Raw genomic sequence first — 25,460 nt, 5'->3', positions numbered from 1 at the left:
TTAGTTTCACATGTTTTTATTCCAGTAAAAACAAAATAAAACTTAAACCCATACTCATAGAACAGAATACACTTACTTAAAGTTTTGACAGTGTACAAAATTAAAATTTGTATATTTAATCCAGAGTTTAACAATAAACAATACATTAAAGTGTATGTTATTCTGGAAGCAAATCATCTCCTAACTCTTCGTCAGCAAAATCATCTTCGTCGATCCTTTTTTTGGCTGCAGTTTTTGGTCTTTCTATTTGAGGGCCAAGTGGATCCACATAGGAGGCATCTACATTTTAAAACAGATTGTTACATTAGAGTAATACAGAAAAACAAAACAAATATGAAACCAATTAGTCCCATAATCAAAACCAGACAACTCAGAGTGAACAGAAATGCTCTTCCAAGTCATTCAAAACTGTGTCTGTATATGTAAAATTCTTCATAATGCCCAATTATACATTTTTGCCATCTCACCAATCTTCTTCAGACCTGTTCTGCCTGTAGGAACTGGGTGGGGAGTGCCAGCACTTGCCTATTTCTTTGTTGCTGCTACTTTCATAAGGCTCATTTGTCCCGGGTAAAGCTCTGAGTCTGGCACCTAGTCGTTCACCTTTACTACTGGCACTACAGTTCTGGCCACTGTCTGCAAACACAGAAACAAAAATGCATTTGTTTAACATGCTGAGAAAACATAACACTACATTATGAATCTTAAAGAATACTTAATTGCCAAGAAACAAGCAAGCTGTTTCATTGGGAAGCCAAAAATCCAAGGGATTTAATTCTTGTTTTCTGAAAGTTAAAAGAAATCTCTGGCTGAGAATCTATAATATACATAAAACATCACTTAGAGTAGTCTTTATACATATTCTTTCAAATGTGTGCTTAGGTACAGGCTTCAGTTTTATAGATTCACTTGCGAGAAGTTAGAGACCACTTTGATGAGCATAATCTAGCAAAGGACAAAGAGCAGCTGAAGAAAGAACAAACAGGAAGTCGTAAGATCAGTCTGAGCTGTATCATCCACCACGTATCAAGCCTGGGGAGGGGCGAGAAAACACATCAAATGAAGAACAGAAGAGGCTGGGTAAGTCTAGCTGAGGTGGCAGAGAACCTAGATCATACAACCAACTTTCTTCAAACATCTCAAGAATGTTCATACAGAAGAGGATTAGATTTACACGGTATAGTAGGATAGATTTTGGCTCAACTCAAGGAAAAACCTGAAAAGGATTATAGTGTTTAAATACAGAATGGCTGCCATGGGAAATAATGCAATGCATATCACTGAAGATTTTCAGATAGGGTTGAATATTCACATTAGTAGGAAACATTATTAGTGCATTTTAACCCTGAATTTCTATTATATTTTCTAAAGAACCACTCCTCTAGTCCCACAGTTTGTATTTCTTCCGCTTAAAATTCTTATAATGTTATATTTTTTTCTATTATGGAAGCTTCAATTTTAATGAAAGTAGTCCACCAATATATACTGACCATTTCTTTTCTTAGTATACTTTATATTTTAGTTTACTGATAATGTCTCTGGGAATAAGTCAAAACAAGATGGTCTTTAAAATCCCTACATTTTAAGTTGGTCAAGTGAATCAAAACTGTAAGTCTTCTCTGGGTTCTTATCAAAAACATTACGATTCCCTCCACTGTTGATATCATTGGAAAATAAAGTGCCTTAGTTTAATGTTTTGGATGTGTCTACACATTTTGGTATGTTTCTTATTATGTTGTTCCCCTCTAATTTTTTGTTACAGTTAAGTCAATTTTTTCCATCTACAAGTGTAAATAGGTGTCTGTCAAAGTGCCTAAGTAAGCTCAGGTCAAGAAAGTCTGAACACCATTGCTCTAGGCAATATTTATTTCACTTCACCTTTCACATAGCTACAAGTTCTCTATAGAGTCTAACAAAACCCTGACATCTCCCTCAGGCATCCAAAGCCCCCTAAAACTCCATGTACAATTCCCAGCCTGAAGGATTCCAATACCGTGGGAAGAGCAAACCTTTAAAAACTGAAAAGTGATCTCCTTAGAATACAGTTTTTAAACACTTTCTATTATAAAGACCAATGAGGGTATATTGTGAATATCTGCACTTCATCATTTTCAATCAACTTTCATGGAGTAACACTGCTATACGTGAACAGCTGCAAATGGATCAAGAAGCCTTTATAAGTCTGCAGGGGTTTAATGTCTACATAATGAAACAAATTATTATAATCACTTCACTATAGTTACAAACAACAATTGCTATTTCCTAGAGGGAAGTTAAATGACAAGTTCAGAGAATAAGAATCTGGAGATCAATTTATCTGACTTATCAATCAATTAACACTAAAACTTCCAAAAGATACTTATACTTTGTAAGAGAAAAATTTCAGAATCATAAATTTTAGAGTAAGAAAAAATCTTGAAACTTACCTATACCAGAAAAAAATAGAATACCCCTATAAAATGGACATTGTATACAAAGAGATAATTCCTAAAGTAAATAATGCAATAGGTCAATAAACACATAAAAAAATGTTTAGCCTTACTTAATCTTAGAAACATAATAAGTCAGAAAAAAACAAGTCAGAACACTACATACTGAATGATACCAGTTTTAGAAAGCTGAAAACGAAGCAAAATTAAATATATTGTTTGCATGTATGATAAAATTGTATATGAAAAGGCAAGAAACTGAAAAATATAAACCTGAATATATATAAAATATAAAACACAGTGGTTATATGTGGGGGAGGCAGGAGATGGAATGGGAAAAAGCACACAAGTAGGCGGGACAGTAATGTTCTTGTTCTAATATGTTATGATAGTTTAATTAATTTTAATTTTATTAATATGCTTCATAAGATAAGAATGCTACATAGGTTATTTTGTAGATATCAAATATTACATAAATTAAACAGTCACATAATTCTAAACGTAACATTCAACATTGCCTATTAAAATGGCCAAGATTTAAAAAATATCAGGTTAGCAAGTGAAATGAACAAATTTTCTGAGGGTAATTTGGTAGTATACATCAAAACACCTAAAATTTTGCATTCAGCAAGATAACAGAATAGGAAGCCCCAGACTTTGCTCCCTTACAAAAATACCAACTTACAAGAATATCTGGTTCAAAAGGTCTTCATAAGAACCCAGAAACCAGGTAGGTAGTCACAGTACCCCAGGCAAGCTCAAAACCAAGAACAATTGCATTGAAACAGGTGAGAAAAGCCATTTCATTTCAAATGTGTCTGCCCCTACCCAAAGTCAGCATAGCTCACAATTTGCAGAAAAAGCCCAACTTGCAGGTTCTCCTTCAGGAGGGAAAAGAGAGCAACATACATCCAATGTTTTGGTGTTTCAGGGAACTGTCTCAGAGACTGGTTTCTGTCTTGCCTAACTTGGAGTGCCGATGAGGAACCAGCATACTCTGGATGCCTGAAAGCTGCTGAGAACAAAGAGAACTCAGTGACTTGTTGCAGTGCCAGAGTACCTCCACCACTGCAGACAGAAGCTGGCACAGCTTGCTGTGATAAAGAGAAAGTGTCCAGCTTGTGGTTCTTCCATCAGCAGGAAAAGAGAGGGGAATGTACATCCAACACTCCAGCTTTTTGGGGAGCTGCCCAAGGGTCTGGTTTCTGTCTCACCTGACTCAGAGCACTGATGGGGAACTGGCATATCTTGGATGCTTGGGGACTGCAGAGAACAAAAGAGGGCTGAGGAGCTTGTTGCACTGCCAGAGATCCTGCAGTATGACAGACAGACACTAGAGGAAGCAAGAGATTACAAATTCTGAAAAAGAAACCATCAAACCTCTCTAATTAGGAAAGTACACATAGAAGCTGAGAAAAAACATGCCCCATAAAAACTCTGAGACACTGCCATAATCTCTTGGGGCTGACTGGTGATTTGGACTGGTACAAACCAGTCCAAAAAAGAAGTGGGAGAAGTGACTGTTTTTTCAAATGAAGAAAACACAACAAAAAGTAAGAAAACACACGAAGAAACAGGGAAACATGGCCCAAAGGAACAAAATAAATCTCCAGAAGTTGATCCTGAAGAAATGGAGCTCTATGTGTTACCTAACAAACAATCCAAAATAACTGTCTTAAATAAGACCAATGTGCCATAAGAGAACACAGATAGACAATAAATGAAATCAGGAAAATAAAGCATGAACAAAACAAGACTATCAACAAAGAGAAACTGTAAAAAATAACCAAATAGAAATTCTGGAGCTGAAGAACACAATAATACCATAACTGAATTGAAAAGTTCACTAGAATGGTTCAAAAACAGATAGGATCCAGCAGGATAAAGAATCTGAGAACTCAAAGATAGATCATATGAAATTATGAAGTCAGAGGAACAAAAAAATGAAGAATGAAAAATGAAGAAAAGCGAAGAAAGCCTAAGAAAATTATGGAACATCATATGCAGATCAATATACATATTATGGGAGTCCCAGAAAGAAAAGAGAGAATAGGACAGAAAGATTATTAGAAGAAACAACGGATGAAAACTTCCCAAATATGAGGAAGGAAATGAACATCCAAAGTCAAGAAGCTCAAAGAATCCCAACTAGGATGGACCCAAAGAGGCCCACACTGAGACACATTATAATCAAACTGTGAAAAGGAAAAGAGAAAGAGAGAATCTTAAAACCATCAAGAGAAAAGTGACTCAAGTGACATCAGCATCATGGCAGAGTGAGTGGTTCCCTTTGTCTCTCCTCTCTAAGTTACAAATAATCAGACACCCACTGAGCAACAGAGGATTCCCTACACAGCACAATAAGATGCATAAGAGATCCAGCATCTATACATCTGAAGGCAGCTGGACTGGACACATGGGAGGAAGTGGAATGAGGGCAGCAACTCCTTCTCCCTCCCTGGCAGCAGTGATCCAGGGTGCAGCTCCTCATGCTGGCATGAGCACCTGTGAGCAGTCATGGTGTTAGTAGAAAAATAGCTCGCTCTCTGCCCATCTCCCAGAAGATCCAGCACACACCCCCTAACCTTCCCCTGGCAGAGGACAGGTCTTTCCAATAGTGAGGTCAGTATGAAACACTCAGATTTTCCCAGCTGGGGCGGGGCACCCTGACCTGAGTTTTCAAAATACATCACTCAGTGCCGGAGATCAGAGGCTGAACGAACAAGCATCAACAACAACCTCTCCCTGCTCAGCTCCTGATCCCTGCCAGCAGTGGGAGGTGGAACCTGTAACATGAGGCTTCAGGAACCACAGCAGAACCAGTGACCCAGTCCCCGGTGGCAGTGCACCCAACAACTCCCATCAGCAGTGGGGAGTGCCTGCAAGTCCTCAGGTAGCCAGGCCACTAGCAGCAACTGTGACACCTGTGAACCTAGCACCCCTGGCAGCAGTGCAATCAGCATCCCCAGAAAACCTGGGAGCAGCAGCAACAAAGCCCATGAAGAACTCCTAGAGAGCCCAAGGAGGAAGACAAGGCCCAGGTGACCCCAGAAGCAGCACAAGTGCTCCCAGCCTGGTGACCCCAATGGCAACACCTGAGACTGAAGTGACATCATAAGCAGCAAGGCACCAGAAACCTCGGAGGCACAAGAGGCACAAGGAGGGCAGTGACAATGCCTGTAGCAGAGGCAGTGGAGGGTGGAAAGTGGAGGCTCTCAAATACAACCAGAAGCAGCTGAGAACCAAAGTAACCAAAGCCTTATCCAAATAAGAAACATGGATGCTACCACAAATGCGGCAGCAGAGGATGAGTTCTTAAAACACCACGAAGAACTATAGTAACACAGCAGAACAGATAGACAATGACAACTCTCCAGAAACCAAACTTAAAGTCACAGAGGATTACAATCTTACTGACAGAGAATTCAAAGTATCTGTCATAAAGAAACTCAAGCAGTGACACGAAAACTCAGAAAATGAGCTCATGAATAAAATTAATGAACAGAAGGAGTAATTCACCAAAGAGACTGAAACTCTAAAAAAAAAAAAAACCAAACAGAAATTTTGGAGATGGGAAACACAATTAATGAGATGAAAAATAATGTAGAAAGCATTAACGACAGGGCAGACCAGATGGAGGAGAAAATTAGTGAGCTCAAAGATAGAAATCTAGAAATGATTCAAGTGGAAGAGGAGAGAAAACTTAAGATTTTTTAAAAATGAAGAAATCCTTCAAGAAATATCCGACTCAATTAGGAAAAGAAACATAAAGACTATAGGCATCAAGAAGGAGAAGAGAGGGGCTGGCCCTGTGGCCAAGTGGTTAAGTTTGCGCACTCCACTGCAGGCAGCCCGGTGTTTCATCGGTTCGAATCCTGGGCGTGGACATGGCACTGCTCATCAAGCCACACTGAGGCGGCGTCCCACATGCCACAACTAGAAGGACCCAAAACTAAGAATATACAACTGTGTACTGGGGGACTTTGGGGAGAAAAAGGAAAAAAATAAAATATTTAAATAAAGAAAGAAAGGAGAAGAGAGAGGGAAAAGGAGCAGAGAGCTAATTCAAAGAAATAGCTGAAAACTTCCCAAACCAGGGGAAGGAACTGGACAAACAAGTGCATGAAGCTAACAGAATTCCTAATTACCTCAATGCAAAAAGACCTTCTCCAAGGCTTGTAATATTAAACTGCCAAAAGTCAACAACAAAGAAAAAATATTAAGGGCAGCAAGAGAGAAGAAAACAACCTACAAAGGTACCCCCATCAGGCTTTCAGCAAATTTATCAGCAGAAACTCTATAGGCTAGGCGAGAGTGGAATTATCTATTAAAGGACTGAAAGACAAAAACTATCAGCCAAGAATACTCTATCCAGCAAAGTTATCATTCAGATATGAAGGAGGAATAACAGCTTTCCCAGATAAACAATAGCTGAGGGATTTCATCACCACTAGACCTGCCTTACAAGAAATGCTGAAAGAATCTCTCCTACATGAAACAAAAGGAGAAAGGTTTACAAAGCTTTGAGCAAAGAGAGAAACAGACAACAGAATCAGAAAATTGCAGCTCTATATCAGAGTAGGTTAGTAAATAATTATAACATAAAGGATAAAGGGACAGAAAGTTTCAAAAATAATTATAACCACTTCAATTTGGTCACAAACTCACAACACATAAAAGAATAATTTGTGACAACAAAATCATAGACGGCGAAGAGAAAAAGGATGGAACCTGCATAGGCTAATGGAGCTAAGAGGCTATCAGAAAAACGACTATCTCATCTATGAGATCTTTTATACAAACCTCATGGTGACCACTAAACAAAAAATCAGAGAAGAGCCATAAAACATAAAAAAAGAGAAAACTGAGAAACATATCAGAGAAAACCATCAAATTTAAATGGCAAGGGGCCAACTCCATGGCTGAGTGGTTGGATTCATGCACTCTGCTTTGGTGGCCTGGGGTTCCACCAGTTTGGGTCCTGGGCACAGACATGGTGTCACTCGTTGGGCCATGTTGAAGTGACGTCCCATGTGCTGCAGCTGGAGGGACCCACAACTAAAAGAATATGCAACTATATACTGGGGGGATTTGGGGAGAAAAAAGCAAGAAAAAAAATGATTGGCAACAGTTGTTAGCTCAGGCATCAATCTAAAAAGAAAAAAAACAAAACTGAAATGGCAGACAGAAACATGAGAAAAAAGAAACAATGGAAATATATAACAACGAGAAAACAAAAGATAAAATGGCAATATTAACCCCTCATATATAAACAATCACTCTAAATATAACTGGATTGAACTCACCAACCAAAAGACACAGAGTTTCTGGATGGACTGAAAAACAAGACTCAACAATATGCTGCCTCCAGGAGACATATCTCAGCTGTAAAGACAAACGTAGGCTCACAGTGAAGGGATGGAAAATGATACTCCAAGCAAATGGCAAGCAAAAGAAAGCAGGTGTAGCCACACTTATACCAGACAAAATAGACTTTAAGACTAAAAAGATAGCAAGAGACAAAGATGGGCAGTATATAATGATAAAAGGGATATTCCACCAAGCAGACCTAACATTTGTTAGTATATAGGCAGCTAGCACAGGAGGACCAAAGTATATAAAGCAACTATTAGCAGACGTAAAGGGAGAAATCAACAGCAATACAATAATAGTAGTGGACCTTAACACCCCACTTATGTAATGGATAGATCATCTAGAAAGTCAACAAGGAAATATTGACCTTAAATGAAACACTAGACGAGATGGACTTAATAGATATATATAGAACATTCCATCCAAAAACAGCAGAGTATACATTTTTCTCAAGTGCACATGGAATATTCTCAAAGATAGACCATATTTTGGGAAACAAAGCAAGCCTCAATAAATTTAAGAAGACTGAAATAATGTCAAGCATATTTTCCAGCCACAATGGTATGAAACCATATATCAACTACAAGAAAAAAGCTATAAAAGTAAAAAATATGTGGAGACTAAACATGCTATTGAATAACTATTGGATCAATGAAGAAATCAAAGGAGAAATCAAAAAACACCTCGAGATAAATGAAAATGAAAACACAACATACCAAAACTTACGGGATGCAGCAAAAGCAGTACTAAGAGGGAAGTATACAGTAATATAGACCTGAAGGAGTAAGAAAAGTCTCAAATAAACAATCTAACACTATACCAAAAAGAACCAGAATAAGAAGAAAAAAATGAAGCCCAAAGTCAGTAGAAGGAAGGAAATAATAAAAATCAGAGTGGAAATAAATGAAAAAGAGACTAAAAAACAATAGAAAGGATCAATGAAACTAAGAGCTGGTTCTTTGAGAAGATAAACAAAATTGATAAACCCTAAACCAGATGCACTAAGGGAAAAACAGAGATGACTCAAATAATAAAATCAGAAATGAAAGAGGAGAAATTACAACAGTCGCCACAGAAATGCAAAGGATTATAAGAGAATACTCTGAAGAGCTATATGCCTCAAATTGGAAAATCTAGAACAAAAGGATAAATTCTTAGAATCATACAACCTCCCAAAACTGAATGAAGAAAGAGAATCTGAATAGACCGATCACAAGCAAAGAGATTGAAACAGTAATCATAAACCTCCCAAAACCAAAAGTCCAGGACCAGACAGCTTCTCTGGTGAATTGCACCCAACATTCAAAGAATATTTAATACCCATCCTTCTCAAACTCTTCCAAAAAACTGAAGAGGATGGGACACTTTCTAATTCATTTTGAGGCCAACATTACCCTGATATCAAAACCAGACAAGGACAACATAAAAAAGGTCAATTACGGGCCAATATCACTGATGAACACAGATGCAAAAATGCTCAACAAAATATTAGCAAATCGAATACAACAATATATTAAAAGGATCTTACACCATTATCAAGCGGGATTCATTCCAGGGATCTAGGGATGGTTCAATATCCACAAATCACTCAGTGTGATACACCACATTAACAAAGTGAAGAATAAAAATCACATGATCATCTCAATAGATGCAAAGAAAGCATGTGACAAGATCTAACATCCTTTTATGGTGAAAACTCTCAATGAAGTGGGTATAGAACAAAAGTACTTCAACATAATAAAGGCCATATGTTACAAATCCACAGCCAACATTACATTCAAGAGTGAAAAGCTGAAAGCTATTCCTCTGAGGGCAGGAATAAGACATGGGTGCCTACTTTTGCCACTCTTATTCAACATGGTACTGGAAGTTTTAGTCAGAGCAGTCAGGCAAGAAAAAGAAAGAAAAGGGATCCAAATTGGAAAGCAAGTAAAACGGTCACTATTTGTGGATGACATGATTCTCTATACAGAAAACCCGAAAGAATGCACCAAAAAACTATTAGAAATAATCAATGAATACAATAAAGTTGCAGCATAGAAAATCAACATACAAAATGAAGTTGCATTTCTATCCACTAATAACAACTGGTAGAAAGAGAAGTCAAGAATACAATCCCATTTACAATCACAACAAAAAGAATAAAATACTTAGGAATAAATTTAACCAAGAGGTGAAAGAGTTATACCCTGAAAACTATAAGATGTTATTGAAAGAAACTGAAGGAGACATAAAGAAATGGAAAGATAGTCCATCCTCATGGATTGGAAGAATAAACAAAGTTAGAATGTGCATATTACCTAAAGCAATCTACAGAGTCAATGCAATCTCAATCAGAATCCCAATGACATTCTTCACTGAAGTAGAACAAAGAATCCTAAAATTTATATGGAACAACAAAAGACTCTGAAAGCCAAAGCAATCCTGAGAAAAAAGAACAAAGTTGGAGGTATCACGTCCCTGATTTTAATACTACAAAGCTATAGTAATAAAAACAGCATGGTACTGGCAGAAAAACATACACAGATCAATGGAACAGAACTGAGAGCCCCAAAATAAAACTACATATCTACGGAGAGGTAATTTTCAACAAAGGACCCAAGTACATACAATGGAGACACCATACACAAAAATTAACTCAAAATGGATTAAACTCTTGAATGTAAGACCTGAAACCATAAAACTCCTAGAAGAAAACATAGGTAGTTTTGAATCAGTCTTAGCAGTATCTTTTTGAGTGCCATGTCTCCTCAGGCAAGGGAAATGAAAGAAAAAATAAACAAATGGGACAATATCAAACTAAAAAGCTTCTACATGGCGAAGGAAAGCATCAACAAAAGAAAACAAAAAGACAACCCACCAACTGAGAGAAAATATTTGCAAATCATATATTTGCTAAGGGGTTAATATCCAAAATATATAAAGAACTCATACAACTGAACAATAAAAAAACAAACAACCCTATCAAAAAATGGGCAGAGGATATGAACAGACATTTTTCTAAAGAAGAGATACAGATGGCTAACAGGCACATGAAAAGATGTTCAATATCACTAATCACTAGGGAAATGCAAATCAAAACTACAATGAGATATCACTTCATACCTGTCAGAATGGCTATTACTAAAAAGACGAGAAATAACAAGTGTTGGAGAAGATGTGGAGAGAAAGGAACCCTCATACACTGCTGGTGGGAATGTAAATTGGTACAGTCATTATGGAAAACAGTATGGAGATTCCTCAGAAAATTAAAAATAGAATTACCATATAATTCAGCTATCCCACTTCTGGGTATTTATCCAAGGAACATGAAAACACTAATTCGAAAAGATACGTGCACCCCTATGTTCACTGCAGCATTATTCATAATAGCCAAGACTTGGAAGCAACCTAAATGCCCATCAACAGATGAATGGATAAAGAAGATGTGGTGTATATATATATATATAGAGAGTGAGAGAGAGAGACAGATACACATACACATCCACACACCCACACACAATGGAATACTACTCAGCCATAAAAAATCCAAACATGCCATTTGTGACAACATGGATGGACCTTGAGAGTATACACTAAGTGAAGGAAGTCAGATGGAGAAAGACAATTATTGTATGATTTCACTCATATATGGAAGATACACAAACACATAGATACGGAGAACAGATTGGTGTTTACCAGGGGTAAGGGGGGAGAGGGTGAAAAGGTACATGTGTATGATGATGGACGGAAAGTTGACTTTTGGGGGTGAACATGATGCAGTCTATACAGGAGTCAAAATATAATGATGTACACCTAAAATTTACATAACATTATAAACCAATGTGACCACAATAAAATTTTTAAAAAATGCTTTTTGCATACTTATTTTCTTTCTTCTTTCCTCTTTTTTTTTTCCAATGTTCAATCCACCATTTTTAGGAGTGCCATACCTGGAGGAGTTTCCTTGAATATTCAGTCCATCTTACTGTCAGAAATAGAAGTTTGTAATAATTTCACAGTCAGCAGAAATACACAAAAATGTCATTAAGGTTAAGGTTAAAAATAAAAGGTTAAGTCTAGCCTTTTTATTTTTCAGATGAGAAAATAGGCCTAGGGAGGTAAAGTCACTTATTCGAGAACACAGAGTGGCGAGGCCAACACCAAAACCCAGGTTTCCTGATGGCCAGCCTGGTCCTTGCCAATTATCTAATAATGCCTCTTTCAGCAAAGAATCCATGTAAAGTGTGGCACTTTCATATGGATGTGAAAAGTTTATATGAATAAATGTGGCCTAGCATATAACATATTCCTATCATGTGCTATTCCAAGCTTGGCTGACTCCACGAAATGTGGCTGTCTATAACGACAGTTAAACACTAGCAAAGTAAAACACAATCTCTTCACAGTCCCTCCCATGTTTTAGCCCCTTCTTCTATCCCCAGAAGAGCCTAGAGCCTCTTCTTGCCTTATAAAGCAAGTTTGCAATCTTGGGACTTGAGAAAAGCTCTCCTGGGGGAGGCTACATCCTGCTGTGACCAATGTTTCTATGAGGCAACTCATACTAGGAAGGTGACCCATTTGTAACATTTTAGAATGTTAGTTTTTAAACAGGAGTTCTTTTTTTGTGAGAAAGTGAGGTTGATAACATAGGCTCCATTCACAAAACAAGAAGCAAACTACAAAAACTTTCACCGCATGTTCTCTTCAAATAAAATGAATTCAGTTTCCAAGAAAAGACAGTCGTTACTTATTTAGAAAGAATATGGTTAAGAGCATGAAAATCATTTACAGTTGTAGATAAACTGAAGGCAGGAAAAAAAACTGTAAAGAGAAAATAAAAAGCAATGTACTTCATTTTTGTTAATTCTTTAAACAGAATTAGATTATACCAGATTTTATCAGATTTAAATTCAATGATTTTACTGAGTACATAATATATTTACACTAGTAATGAATATAAGAAAAATACATAGATTTATCTTCAATACCATCAGGGATATTTTAAAATTCTGATGAGTACAGTACTAATTGTGCTCCAACTCAGTACCTTACGTTTTTCACACATGGCAGAGGAAAAGACGACATGGCCACTACCTTCAAGTCCTAGTCTATGGGTGACTTTTACCTTAAACCTTTACTATAAATAATTTCCATGATGCCTATAACACACCTATAAAAATCCAATAAAAATATCTGATTTTCCTGCCTTTTTATTTTACTGATTTCAGCATGCTTTTAAGTGAACATTACTTTGTTTACAGAAACATAAAAAGGGAACCATACCGTAGAATTACTATTATTCATTGTGCTTTACTTGCACATAAGATTGTTTCTCAGAAGTTATACCATCTCTAGGAGTTGTTGGTAAACGATCCAAGGCTTCGGGGCTCCCTATACCCTACACACCCCCTAAATCCCTGGAATCTGATTTTAACCTCCAACAGACTGCTTTCTTTAGGGCTACCAACACTATCGTAGTTGAAAAATCTAATGGCCTTTTTCAGTCTTCAAGGCCCAATTAGTCAATGCATATCTGACAATTCTCCAACAGCCCCCTTTCCTTGATTTAGGCAGCCTGTCAGCCCTATCAGTTTCTCTTCCTCCAAAGTGCTAATCAAAATGAAACCGTCTAACAAAGTCTTCCCACTCCTCTGAACGCCACAAACATACTGCCCTTGACTCTGTCAGATCTCTTCTTCAATGATTCTCTTTCAGTGAGCTATAAACTCCGATTTAACTATCCATTAGACATTGAAAAGAATACTTTTGGTCTACACTTAAAAAAATATTTTGGGTTTCTCTTTTCTATCCCCAAGATGATATTCAATTTAGCACCTACTTAGATGCAATCACTAAGGAAGATCTGCTTTCACTCCATAAGTATGAGGAAGTTTTTCACATCTAGAAATACTGAAGAACATCACACAGCATTTTTGAGACCTTTAGCATGAATCTATTGTCCAATTTACTTGTAGGTACTCTGTGGTCTGACTTGCAAATAACCGATCCTTTTGCTGTGAAGAAGCTCATCTTCCTTGCTCCTGCTCTTTTCCAAAGTTAAGGAGCAGCGTACCACAGCTATGGATCCAAGGCAGCCCCCCAGCCCCCATATGTAAGACAGCGATGGCGTCATCAGCTCAGATGGCATACTCATGTAACTTTACAAGCCCCATTGCTTGGACCTAATTTCAGCTCATTCTCACATTGTTACGGCTGTGATTATAAGTTCACTCCTTACTCCCTACTCCTATTGATCTAATTGTATTATTACTCAGCAAAACAGCTAACAGGCATATATCCAAATTGGAAAAGAAGACTCGGATAGCCACTGTTAATAGGCGACACTGTGAAGAGGGAGCCTGGGAAGGTAATTAGCGAAGGTGTAAGCAAGGCAGATAATTAATCTATTACACTGCTATTCGCATCCTAAAAGTACCTGGCATACAAAAAGGATCTGGGAAAAGGAGAAGCTGGAAGGGAGCTGGCATTTACCGAGTACTCACCATGGTCAGGAGTTCGATAAATGCTTATTTGTTGATAGACAGGCAGAAAGATTGGAAGGGAAAGAGGGAGGAAAAAAGAACTGATGGAATGTGTGTGTACGTATGCATGTGTGCACATGTATAGATAAAACATACATACATGTGTACACATATTTTATAGATATATGTAATATATCTACTTCACATATTTTATCAGATTTAAGTACATACATATATTTGTAAATGTTTAGACTGGATTTCTGTGCTTTTTTTGTAATTTGCTTCAGATAGAACTTCCAAAAGAGGGATTTCATGAACGTCTTGATTAACAGCAGTATTACTGGAATAAATATTCAGCTTTCCAAATTGGCAACTTTAAAAACCAACATTCATTTGTATATATAGTTTCCAGTATTTTTATTAAAAAAACCCAAAAACCTCTTTTATAAACTCTATAGTAAGACAGTGATGCATTTGTTGACATTTACCTTCATGCAAAGATAAATGTGATCCTGTAGTGGTGGGAAAAACACTGAGAATAACAAACTCAAAGGTCACACGTCAAGCAGAGGTAGGAACGTGGGCCCCACTGTACACAGACGCGGACACTAGAACTTCAGTGCCGCCCGAGTTCTCCTTTGTCAAATAGGAGTCACCTTTACGGAGTGCTCGCCTGTGTCCGGCACCGTTTTAAGTGCTTTCCATGTATTAACTCATCTCCGCCTCTCAACAACCCTATCAGGTAGGTCTTAGTTTCACTCCTATTTTATTGATGAGGAAACTGTGACAAGGAGATTAAGTAACTTGCCCAAGGTCACATAAGATGTGGTGACTTGAAAAAAGGGGTCAGTGGATGTTGAATGTACACTGGGACTGAGGAATTAATTTCAACAACCTCAAATGCAGGGCAATAGGCTAAGGGCCAGAGGAAAGGAGCATGGTCCGTTGAAGACAAAATCTCATATTCTGTTACTATGTATGTGACACATGCGGAGGTGGCTGAAATGTAAACAGCTAAGACAGCCTTAAAAGGAAGTTAGATTGATATAGAATCTTACTGTAGAAGCTCTATTTTTGGATTAGATAGCTGTAACCGGTGCTTTGATCAAAAGGGTAATTCCTAGGCCCCCACTTGTCATTACCAAGAATATCTACGGAGAGTTTGGCTTAGACTAGGAATTTGCACACTATAGTCTGTGGGCCAAACCTGGCCCATCCCTCTTCTTGTACATTTAGCAACATAAGAATGATTTATATATTCTTAAATGGTTGGGGGAAAAAAGCAAAAGAATATTTTGCGACACATGAAATTCATACGACATATAAATTTCAGTGTCCAAAGATGAAGCTTTAGAGAGCCCAGCCGCACCCATTCACTGACACACTGTCTGCCTTTGCAGCACAGTGGCAAGAGTGCATACGGCCCATACTATCTGGCCCTTTACCGAGGAAGTCTGCTGATTCCCCCCGCCACCCCCACCGGCTTAGAGAATCACTACACCAGAAAACAGGCAACACAATAGTGTTAGACCAGCAGGGTAGACTAACAGAGACAATTTTCTTCAGGATTTGTGACAAAGAGAATACTTCAGTGCTACAGCCAGTGCTGTTAACTATCTTCTAATATTTATGACTAATAAAGCTCCCTTTGTGGTATATACAAGCTTCAAAGTACTTAGACAGCTGAATATCCAGCACAATCACTCTCTAGATTTCTGGGATGAAGAGGGCGCTTCATTGGGACTGAAGCTGATAGGAGTGATACTTTTAAGAAATAGGAGACTTCAGTTCCTCTGGCTTCTCAAGGGTTTTTTTGCCCTATACACATTCACTCCCTTTCTCCCAGGAGATCAGCTACGTTTTGTTGATTTGATTCTTTGAGTTTAGGAGAATTCACACGTGCATTTTCTCCCTCACCTCCTTGGACAGCAGCCTTTTAACTCCTCCCATTTGGTGGGCACTAAGCAGGAGCTGTTCACTCGCTGCTTGTTACACCAGTGAGGCTCAGCAAAACTGGGAAAAGGCATTCTAGGCAAAGAAGTTGCTCACGCTTGGACCATTATCTTAAAATAAAACTTTGCTTTTTTAAAATAAAAGAAAATACGGTTACAATGTACTTTATAAAACACATGTTCCTCAAAAAGTTGACCTTAAAGTGAATTTCTGTTCACCGAGTCATATTGTCCTACTCATTTTCATTATAAAATTATTTTTAGTAGAGAATTAAGAGATATGTTTTCATAGGAAAATTTCACACCCAAGACATAATAAAAATTAAACTAGGGGCCAGCCCCGTCGTACAGCGGTTAAGTTTGCACACTCCGCTTTGGTGGCCAGGAGTTTGCAGGTTCAGATCCTAGGCTCAGACCTACACACCACTCATCAAGCTGTGCTGTGGCAGCATCCCACATACAAAATAGAGGAAGACTGGCACAGATGTCAGCTCAGGGCCAATCTCCCTCAGGAAAAAAAAAAAACAACTAAAAATGCAGCAAACCATTAAGTATCACATAGAGTAAACAAAATACAATTTTAAAATGAAATCTTAAAACACAGTACTCAAAATAAGTCACCAAATGCCACTATTCATGCTAAAAGAGAAGATGCTGTACAAGAAGGCATTCTTGTTTCTTGAGGACAGATACACATGAGAAGCAGATGTGTTCTGTAGATTTCCTGGCCTTTAAATGCAGCCAACACACTAGAAAGGAACATGGTTATTCCCCTTATCTAGTTTATCTACATGGACTATATAATGTTGACTATCAAGACTTTGAACTCGTAGAATATAGATCTAATCATGGAAGTTGATTTTCAGTGTGACTTGGTTTAATTTGTCTTCTGAATTGACTGACATTTTGGCACTGAGCTGCTAAAATCTTAACCCAAAATTTGCATTTAAAAAAGTAATGAGTTTTTACTTCAAGTGGTTAAGACAAGTTCATTTCATTTTAAATTAATTCTGTAAAAACAAAATAAATTACAGTCCTGCATCACTTAATGCTACGGATATGCTGAGAAACGCATCGTTAGGTGATTCCGTCGTGTGAACATCACAGAGTGCACTTAACAAATCCAGATGGTACAGCCTACTGCACACCTAGGCTGGATGTTACTAAACTTATGGGACCACCATTGTAGACGCTGTCCGTCATGGGCCAAAAAACATTGTTATGCGGTGCATGTGGTGCATGACTGTAGTGAAAATCCTGGAATGGCTATTCAAAATTCTAAACTAAGCACTATTGCTTTTTAATGTATTTTGTATTAAATAATAATAAAAACAGCTACCATTTACTCAGCATCCAGTGTGTGCCAGGCATTGTGCTGATCCCCTTCCGTGGGCTGTGCATGTAATGCTCAAACCACCTCTCAGAGTAACATACTTGGGAATCACAGAGCCAGGGCGTGAGGCAGGATGACTGCCACATACTGCGAATCTGAATGTGGCGGTAATAGCAGGGACATTTTTATATACACTATATCACATTTAACCTTGTATTTTCTCATTCAAGATACAGCAGAGGTCCTCAAAGTGTGGTCCCAGGACCAGCAGCACCAGCAACAGCTGGGACCTTATCAGAAATGCAAATCCATGGGCCCATCAGACTGATTCAGAAACGCTGAAGGTGGAGTTCGGCAGTCTGTTTTAACAAGCTTCAAGGTGATTCTGATACATGCTAAAATTTGAGAACCACTGAAGAGGAAGGGAGCTGAGGTTTATTAAATAAATTAAGAGCAAAACTAAGGCTGCAATGAGACTAGTCTGATCCACGAAAAAAGAACAATTTTCAAGGGCCCTCAAGCATTTCAAAAATACTTATTTTAAAGAAACTAATAATTCTGGGGCCAGCCCCATGGCCTAGTGGTTAAGTTCAGTGCACTTCACTTCAGCGGCCTGGGTTCAGTTCTCGGGCATGGACCTATACCACTTGTCAGCAGCCATGCTGTGGTGGTCACCCACATACAAAATAGAGGAATACTGGCAACAGGTGTTAGCTCAGGGCCAATCTTCCTCACCAAAAAAAAAAAAAAAAAGAAAAGAAAAAGAAACTCATAATTTTGGTGTATAAGTTCCCTATGGTCTTCTCTCTCAGGCAATATTTTAATATTATAGGCACTGCATTTATTTTAACACATTAAACTTAAACTAGCTTAAGGCTGGCCTCATTTGGATGCATACAAAAAACTGTCCCTTTCTCCTATCCTAGCTGTGAATCCAGACAGAAGGGCCAGATATCTCCATGTTGAGATGTAAATGTGCATCTCTAGCTTTTACAGGTTAGAGGGGAAGATGGATGAGACTGAGCTGCCTTTACATGTAGGTCTGTCTGGGGAGTTCCTGAGAGGGGCACGATGAATGGGTGAGTGACCACTGCCCACGACTGACTGGTGCTAGTGGTGTGTGGGGAGGGGAGCCGCTGGGTAAGGATGGGGTGCATCCACAGGGTGCTATAGGGTGCTCTGGGGAGGGTCCCACAAGGCAAAAGGAATGAGAAAGCAAGAGAGGTAGCCACAGCATACTTTATTTCTGACCTCAAGGCCAGGGACAGCCTTGCACCGTGGCCTGTGCCGAGAACTGGAGAAAGAAGGCAGAAAACACGGATCTTGACAAAGTGTCAGGCTAGGACCAGTGAGGTCACTGAAAGAGGCATTCAAACCCGGGCTTCAGGGCGAAACAAAGAAGTCTGGGATGCTATGTAACTCATGGTGTTAGGAAGCAAGGAACAAAGAGGCAAATGCTAGGGAAAAATCAAGCAAGCAAGTGCCCCGGCAAGGAACTGTGCACTGCTTTGAACCTGTGGCAAGAGAACTGAGCAACACGAAACCCAGCTTGTAAAAATGCTTCAATTGGGGCCGGCTCCGTGGCCGAGTGGTTAAGTTCGCGCGCTCCGCTGTGGCGGCCCAGGGTTCGGATCCTGGGCGCGGACATGGCACCACTTGTCAGGCCACGTTGAGGCGGTGTCCCACATCCCACAACTAGAAGGAGCTGCAACTAAGATATATAACTGTGTACAGGAGGGGTTTGGGGAGATAAAGCAGAAAAAAAAAAAAAGATTGGCAACAGTTGTTAGCCCAGGTGCCAATCTTTACAAAAAAAATGCTTCAATAATGCAGTTTCTACTCCAAAATTCCCTCGTGTGAGAATAAAGCTTATCTGTGCACTAGAATTGACTACTTGTGTTGGACTGAAACGGACTGGATCAGAGAAAGGAAAATTTATCAGAAAGGAAAAAGAAAAAGCAGCAGTGGGGGAAGGCCAGGACTAAGAGGGGAATTGTTAGCAGAAAGGCCTCTCCCTGCCTGCACACAGGTACCAGATCCAGGGCAGCCGCACCTTCTCCTCACCCACCAGCGTTCCTCTGTGGAGGAGGCCCGGCCCAGGGGGAGCGCCCCCGCTCTGGCCGCAGGCACACCTCGACCCTTCCTTCCGACGTTTCTGAGCAGCAGATGTTAGAGCCACCTGAGGAGACTTCCCGGGGTGGACTCTGGACACTGTCCTCCGGCTGTGGCTCGGCACCAACCTAGTTGACAGTTCTCTGGGCGCGCCCTAGCGTCTCATTAGGGGTCCTGACGCTTCTGCAGCACACTTCCAAAGTGAAGACATCCGGGTAACTCAGCTTCAGGCGTTAGTAAGCTCGGGTTTAGGGGTTAGCACTGGAGACATTCATCAGTTTATGAATTACCAGGGAAGGCTCTGAGGACTTAAGCTAAGGTTGTTGGTGTTTTGGGGAGGACCTGGTTGGTTACTCTGAAGTGTAGGATCCTTAGAGGATGGTGAATCTGGTTCTAGAATTTTAACAAATAATTAATACTTCCCTGGGGTTACTCAAGACAATTACTCCTTAAAGGGACACAATTTCAAGAGCTCATATCACAGACTGCCTGCCTCCTAAGAGTAAGGACCAGTAAGCAGCAGCAAGTCGGTCCGGTGAGACTTCCAGATTTTCTTTTAACTGGTGCACAATGCCTTGTCTGCTGACTTCTTGGCCATTAAGAATATTTTTGGTACATCCAGGTCCATGATCCCTCATCTACAATTCCAAATTCCAAAGAGCCCTGAAAGCCAAGTTTTCAGGTGGCAATGTGTACACTTCTTGAGCACAAAATCTGACTTGACCTAAAGCTATTTTTAGACATTATTTATCCCCAGTGTGAATAGTCATGCTTCACTGAATTAATACTCTTTGACGATGAGGTGTTCCCCATGGGTATTACGTGATATATGGCTAATGTACCATATGACTTTTCTAAACTCCAAAAAACCCTGAATTGCACAGCACACTGCCCCAGAGGCACTGGAGAAAGGCTGTGGCCTGTAGAGCTGGCTCTGGCTTACAGAGAATGCTGGGACAGACTCTCAGACTCAGGACCCAGCTAAATTCAACCCGACAATCAAATGCCTACAATAAAACAGGAGCTGGAGAGGGGAGGGCAGAAGTGGGGGCGATATCAAAGGGTTGCGGGACAACATGGAGACATCAGTGTCTATCACGACCATGGAAGGCTCATGAGATAGGAAATCTTGTCCTTGAAAACTCCTCAATGTGGCAGACTGCCCTTGGCACTCTTTAGACTCAGTCTCAATGCTTCTACTAATTTCTCAAGCTCTAGGTAATGGCTCCTGTGACATAAGGGTAAATAGTCCAGGATTGTGAGGTTCAGCTGGAGAAGCTGGACTGATCCTTGGAGAATCAAACCGTCTCATTAGAACTAGATGCCATTGATGATATTTAGCAAAGCAGAGCTCTGAATTCGAGAAAGCATCTTTGACCCAGTGAAAGTTTCTATCCCTAGGAAACTTAGAAAACACATGTGCAGTTCTCTATCATGGCAGTACTCTCGGCAGCATTAGAAACTTGTGTATCTTTCCAACTAGATTCTAATTTCCTTGATCACAGGGACACGTCCTTGGTACTTCACACAGTGTTTGCCTGGCACCTAGGATGCATCCAGTAAGTGTTTGTGAATGAATGAAAGCCCTACCTAAACTAAGGGTTACTTTTTTTTTTTGGTCCTGACTCCTAGATCACAGATGTAACAGAATGCAGCTGGGCAGTTACATGGACCAGGTCATATATGCATGACAGTGCTAAGTATGGAAGTGAGAGTATGTAGATGTATTTATAGATCTCAATTTAACATTTACTTTTCCAATCAATTGCTTTAAAAGCTCAAAATTTCTACTAAGTTTAACTTACACTACTCTCCTGAAGCAGAGAAAGAAGGCAGATTTTGTTGATGGGGAAAAAGGGAAGGAAAATTTAATAAACCTCCTTATTAAGTAATGACATCACAAGCAGTCACAGAGTCAAGAAATTTAGAGATGCAAAGAACTTTAGAAATCACCTAAAGCGTACAGCATTTATGTGTTGGTCCAAAGACATACGGTATCATGATCAAGCCTAGGACTAGAACCACGTCTCCGACTTCCCAGACTGGCACTATTTCTACACTAAAAGCGGGACTAAAGATTCAGAACTGTTAGCATTCTATAAGACCATCTTACTTCTCATGGTACTTCCTTAAAATGTAAATTTTTAAAACACATAGTAAAACCTCATTAGTATGGACATCAATGATAATTTATCCAACCTGAACTTGTTTATTAATCAATTATCAGAATTAGGTATGGTTATTTAAGAACTAAAATCTACTAACATTTACAAACACTCAATTTACATATCAGACCGACTGTTTACAAAATTAATTAGAATAAGTGAGGTTTTACTGTGTATAAAACAAACAAACAGATAAAGAACACCTCTGGATTATTTCAAGATGTTTCTAGAAGCCCATGTACTAGAACCTGTCACATCCAGCATTTCAAGGTAACAGGAAATACTTACCACTGCCAGCACTCCCCTCTCTTTTGCTGCGGGAACCCCCACTGCCATCTCTGCCAGATTTTATGCGCTAGAACAAGATGAGTTTAAAAGAATAAGTTATATTCCTTCAAAGCTGAATATAACTAAATGTTAATTTTTTAAATTAATGTTACTATGTAACTCTGAAGACTTACTGTTCCTACCTTCCTAAAAGCTTGGTTCAAACTGATTGCTACCTGAGAGTTGATTCAATAGGAAAGAAGACCAAGTTGTTTTGTAAGGACAGGGTTCAAAGCCTGCCCTCCAACACTTTGAGGAATCAGGCCTTCTCATGAAATACTCAAACAGCACTGACATTTACAAGTGCAGCATAACCTTTGCTTATACAAACAACTTAAAAACCAAATATTTTCTTTATGTGGAAGGTCAGGTCTTAAACATAAAAGTTTAACAGGGGTGGAAGAGGAGGAGAAGAGAATCTACAAAAAGGCTCTTTCCCACATTAGTCCTACTCTATAATGGTTGGACCTGAACTATTTCAGAGAAAAAAAGGTAAACTGGCTTTTTTTCAACTTCTATAATAAACGCACTATTAAAATCTCCCAAAATACCTAACATCTGTTCAATAGTCTACTTTCTTAGACACAAACTCACCCTTTAAAACAAAGAAATATCTCCAAGCTATGACATTCTTAGGTTTCTTTTTACATTTATTTTGTGTTTTGCCTAAGTGCTAGGGTTTTTGTATGAACACTGAGTCTGCGTTGAGTCCACTGCCAGCATATGCGTATGGCTCATTTAGATATACAGGGTAGTTAGCAAACACAGACAACTTTTGATAAAAATTTACCATACAACTGAATTAAAATTTCTTAACATAGGTTGATATCTTATTTATATCTTCAATAATATAAAATAACGTCATATTTAATTCAAAGAACAAAGTATTCATTCCCTCAAATATTCATCCTCTCACATACAACTCCCCAAGTATTTATAAATTACAGGTCATGGATGAGGTTATTGGCAATGTAGTCTGCTAGGAAGAAAAAACAATTTCTTTTCAATAATTCAAGACTTATTTCTGTAAAATGAAACACTCTCCTAAAGCTTAGGACTTTCAAACATATGTAAACACGCTCAAGTCTTTTCTATGAAAAAGAAAAGAAACCTCCCCTGAAACTCCTTCTCTCCCCTTGCTTTCACAAACAAAAGACAATCTAAAAGTGATGTAACGAAATAAAAATTTAAGCATATACAATCAGATTTTATTTCAAAACTTGGTTTTCATCTACCCATACATTAATAATCTCCAGCATATCTAAAAGACCTATACAATGCTAAAATAGTTAAACTCATAAAGACAAATGCCCATATAACTTGACATTTTTTTCAAATTAAATGTGAGAAAGTATCTTGCATCCTACTTAAGTAACCATAAGCTTAGAACAGAACAATTTAGGAAATTGAGCGCTTCCCATGGTCAATACATTCTTCACGTCCATTACACCTGTTCCTTGTTCTCATCAGAACTTTCCAATCCTTTGGCTCTCATCCCTCTTCTCCTAATTAATACCTTTAAATCTTTGCTTTTCTCCAGCCTAGAAGCAGCCTACCACTTTAAGCACATCCACATCAGGACTTCCAAGTCCCTGATGTGCCTTCTTGTCAGTTTGCTTCTTTCACCAAGAGAAACTTAAAACCTGGTTTGATTCAAGACTTTCCTTTTTCCTCTTCTCCTCCCAGGATGCTGTGCCCTGCTGGAGACAAATCATGTAAGCACATGGAATGCCAGCCTCCAGGGGCCTCCCCACTGCTGGCTCAGAGTCCTCGCCCACGCCCCACATGAGCAGTGCCTTTCTAACACACCACATTCTGTCCTCTTCACTGTGGCAACTGACTGCCCTGGTACTTTGTGAATGCAGGCAGCCTGCATCTCCTTGGATGTGCTAACCGCCTCTCTCCACAGAACTCCCTCTGTCTGCCACGCCCTTCCTCATCTTCTTCCCCGCTCTCACTTCTCCTTTAAGGCTCAGCTCCACTCATCTCCTCAGGGAGACTCCCCCGTGTGTCCCAGGTGGGTGCTTGTTGAGAGTGCTCACCAGCACCCACGCACTCCTCACACTCACGGCCCTGCCCTGCTTGCTTATCTTTCTCCTCCACCACTCTCCTTTAAGCAGAGAATGTGGGCTGTTATCCTCTTCCAACTGAATACCTATTTGCCATTGAAAATCAATCAATTCCACCAGAATGAATCTTGTGTACCAACAGCTATACTAGCTGTAGCAATGATTTCATGTGGAAGTTACAGAGACGGCAATTTCAAAAGTAAAACCAAATCATTAGTTTACAAGGTTCTAACTTCAAAGAAATATGAACAGTCAAGACTCAGTTTACTTTTCATCTCTCATATCATTTACTCTGCAGAGGTCTGATCATCAATGTTTTCAGTCATGATCTAATTTCTTCCTTAGCAGTAAAGCCCTCAAAGGACAGAGCCACTGCAAGTGGTGGTCCCACAAGGCAAAGGGCTGCCTGGTGGATAGATCAGACTCAGGTTCCATGACGTGCCTATGTATCCCACAGTTGGCCTGGGAGCTGGTGTTGTCTGTTAAGCGGGTGGTGAGAGGTAAATTGGGCCTGGGTGAAGCCCTGAAGAACTAAAGGAAACCAGGAGGTGGGGGGGGGGGGGGCGTCTGTTACAGAGGCCATAGACACGGAGTTGCTGTTAAGTCAGGCAAAGTGAAAATCAAAAAGGCCTCGTTATATTTATCAACATGGAGGTGATTAATCTTAGTGAGAGTAATTCTAGTAATGGAAAGAGTCAAGGTTACATTGATTTGAAGGGTGCCTGGGAGGTGAGAAAATAAAGATCAAGTATCGATAACTTATTGTAGATCTTTAGCCAGGAGGAAAGAGAATAATGACAGTGGGGCACATCCCACATTTTTGCAGGGCCTAAAGCTTATAGTTCAGGGGAAGAGCTGATAGGTTCAGATGAAAGAGAATATAAAACTATGAAAATAAAATGCGTGCAATAATAAAAATTTATTTACAAAGGGCCAATGCAAATGAGGGCCTGAAGCTTAAGCTCTACCCTCCACTGTAAATGCCCCGGGCCATGGCGGCTCCAGCTGTCCCCAGGGCACAGGCAGAGACCACTTTCTGTGGCTCTCTCGCCACTAGACCACAGACTCCTGGAGGACCCTGGGCCCTGTTTTACACTGACACATCTGACACACGATCCACCTCAGATCTATCACAATACCAAGAACATTTCAGGAGCACAATAAATGTTTGTCAAACACAGTCATACTGATGTTCTCATCATATGGTATATGAAGATTTTGAATAGGAGAAATACT

The 25,460-nt window shown here is 39.4% G+C and overlaps 1 protein-coding gene across 8 annotated transcripts in view; it reads right to left on the bottom strand.

The window, feature by feature from the left end:
* Positions 1-25,460, bottom strand: part of IFT88 (intraflagellar transport 88) — a 135,221-nt gene continuing 109,761 nt past the window's right edge. For 6 of the 8 annotated variants that reach the window (XM_014837166.3, XM_070520369.1, XM_070520363.1 and 3 more), the window contains 3 exons: positions 22,117-22,183; positions 526-636; positions 1-279 (listed from right to left, as the gene is read on the bottom strand). In XM_014837166.3, the coding sequence (XP_014692652.1) occupies positions 158-279; positions 526-636; positions 22,117-22,183 (300 nt within the window). In that variant the 3' untranslated portion in view covers positions 1-157. Of the gene's footprint in view, positions 280-525; positions 637-11,734; positions 11,770-22,116; positions 22,184-25,460 lie in introns of all 8 variants that reach the window. The other 2 variants (XR_006532511.2, XR_011506822.1) reach the window with 1 other exon arrangement.

The sequence above is a fragment of the Equus asinus genome, chromosome 11, assembly GCF_041296235.1.
Source record: "Equus asinus isolate D_3611 breed Donkey chromosome 11, EquAss-T2T_v2, whole genome shotgun sequence".
NCBI classification, from domain to species: domain Eukaryota; kingdom Metazoa; phylum Chordata; class Mammalia; order Perissodactyla; family Equidae; genus Equus; species Equus asinus.
Note: the sequence above shows the minus strand (reverse complement) of the source record. Positions and strands in the feature narration are given on the sequence as shown.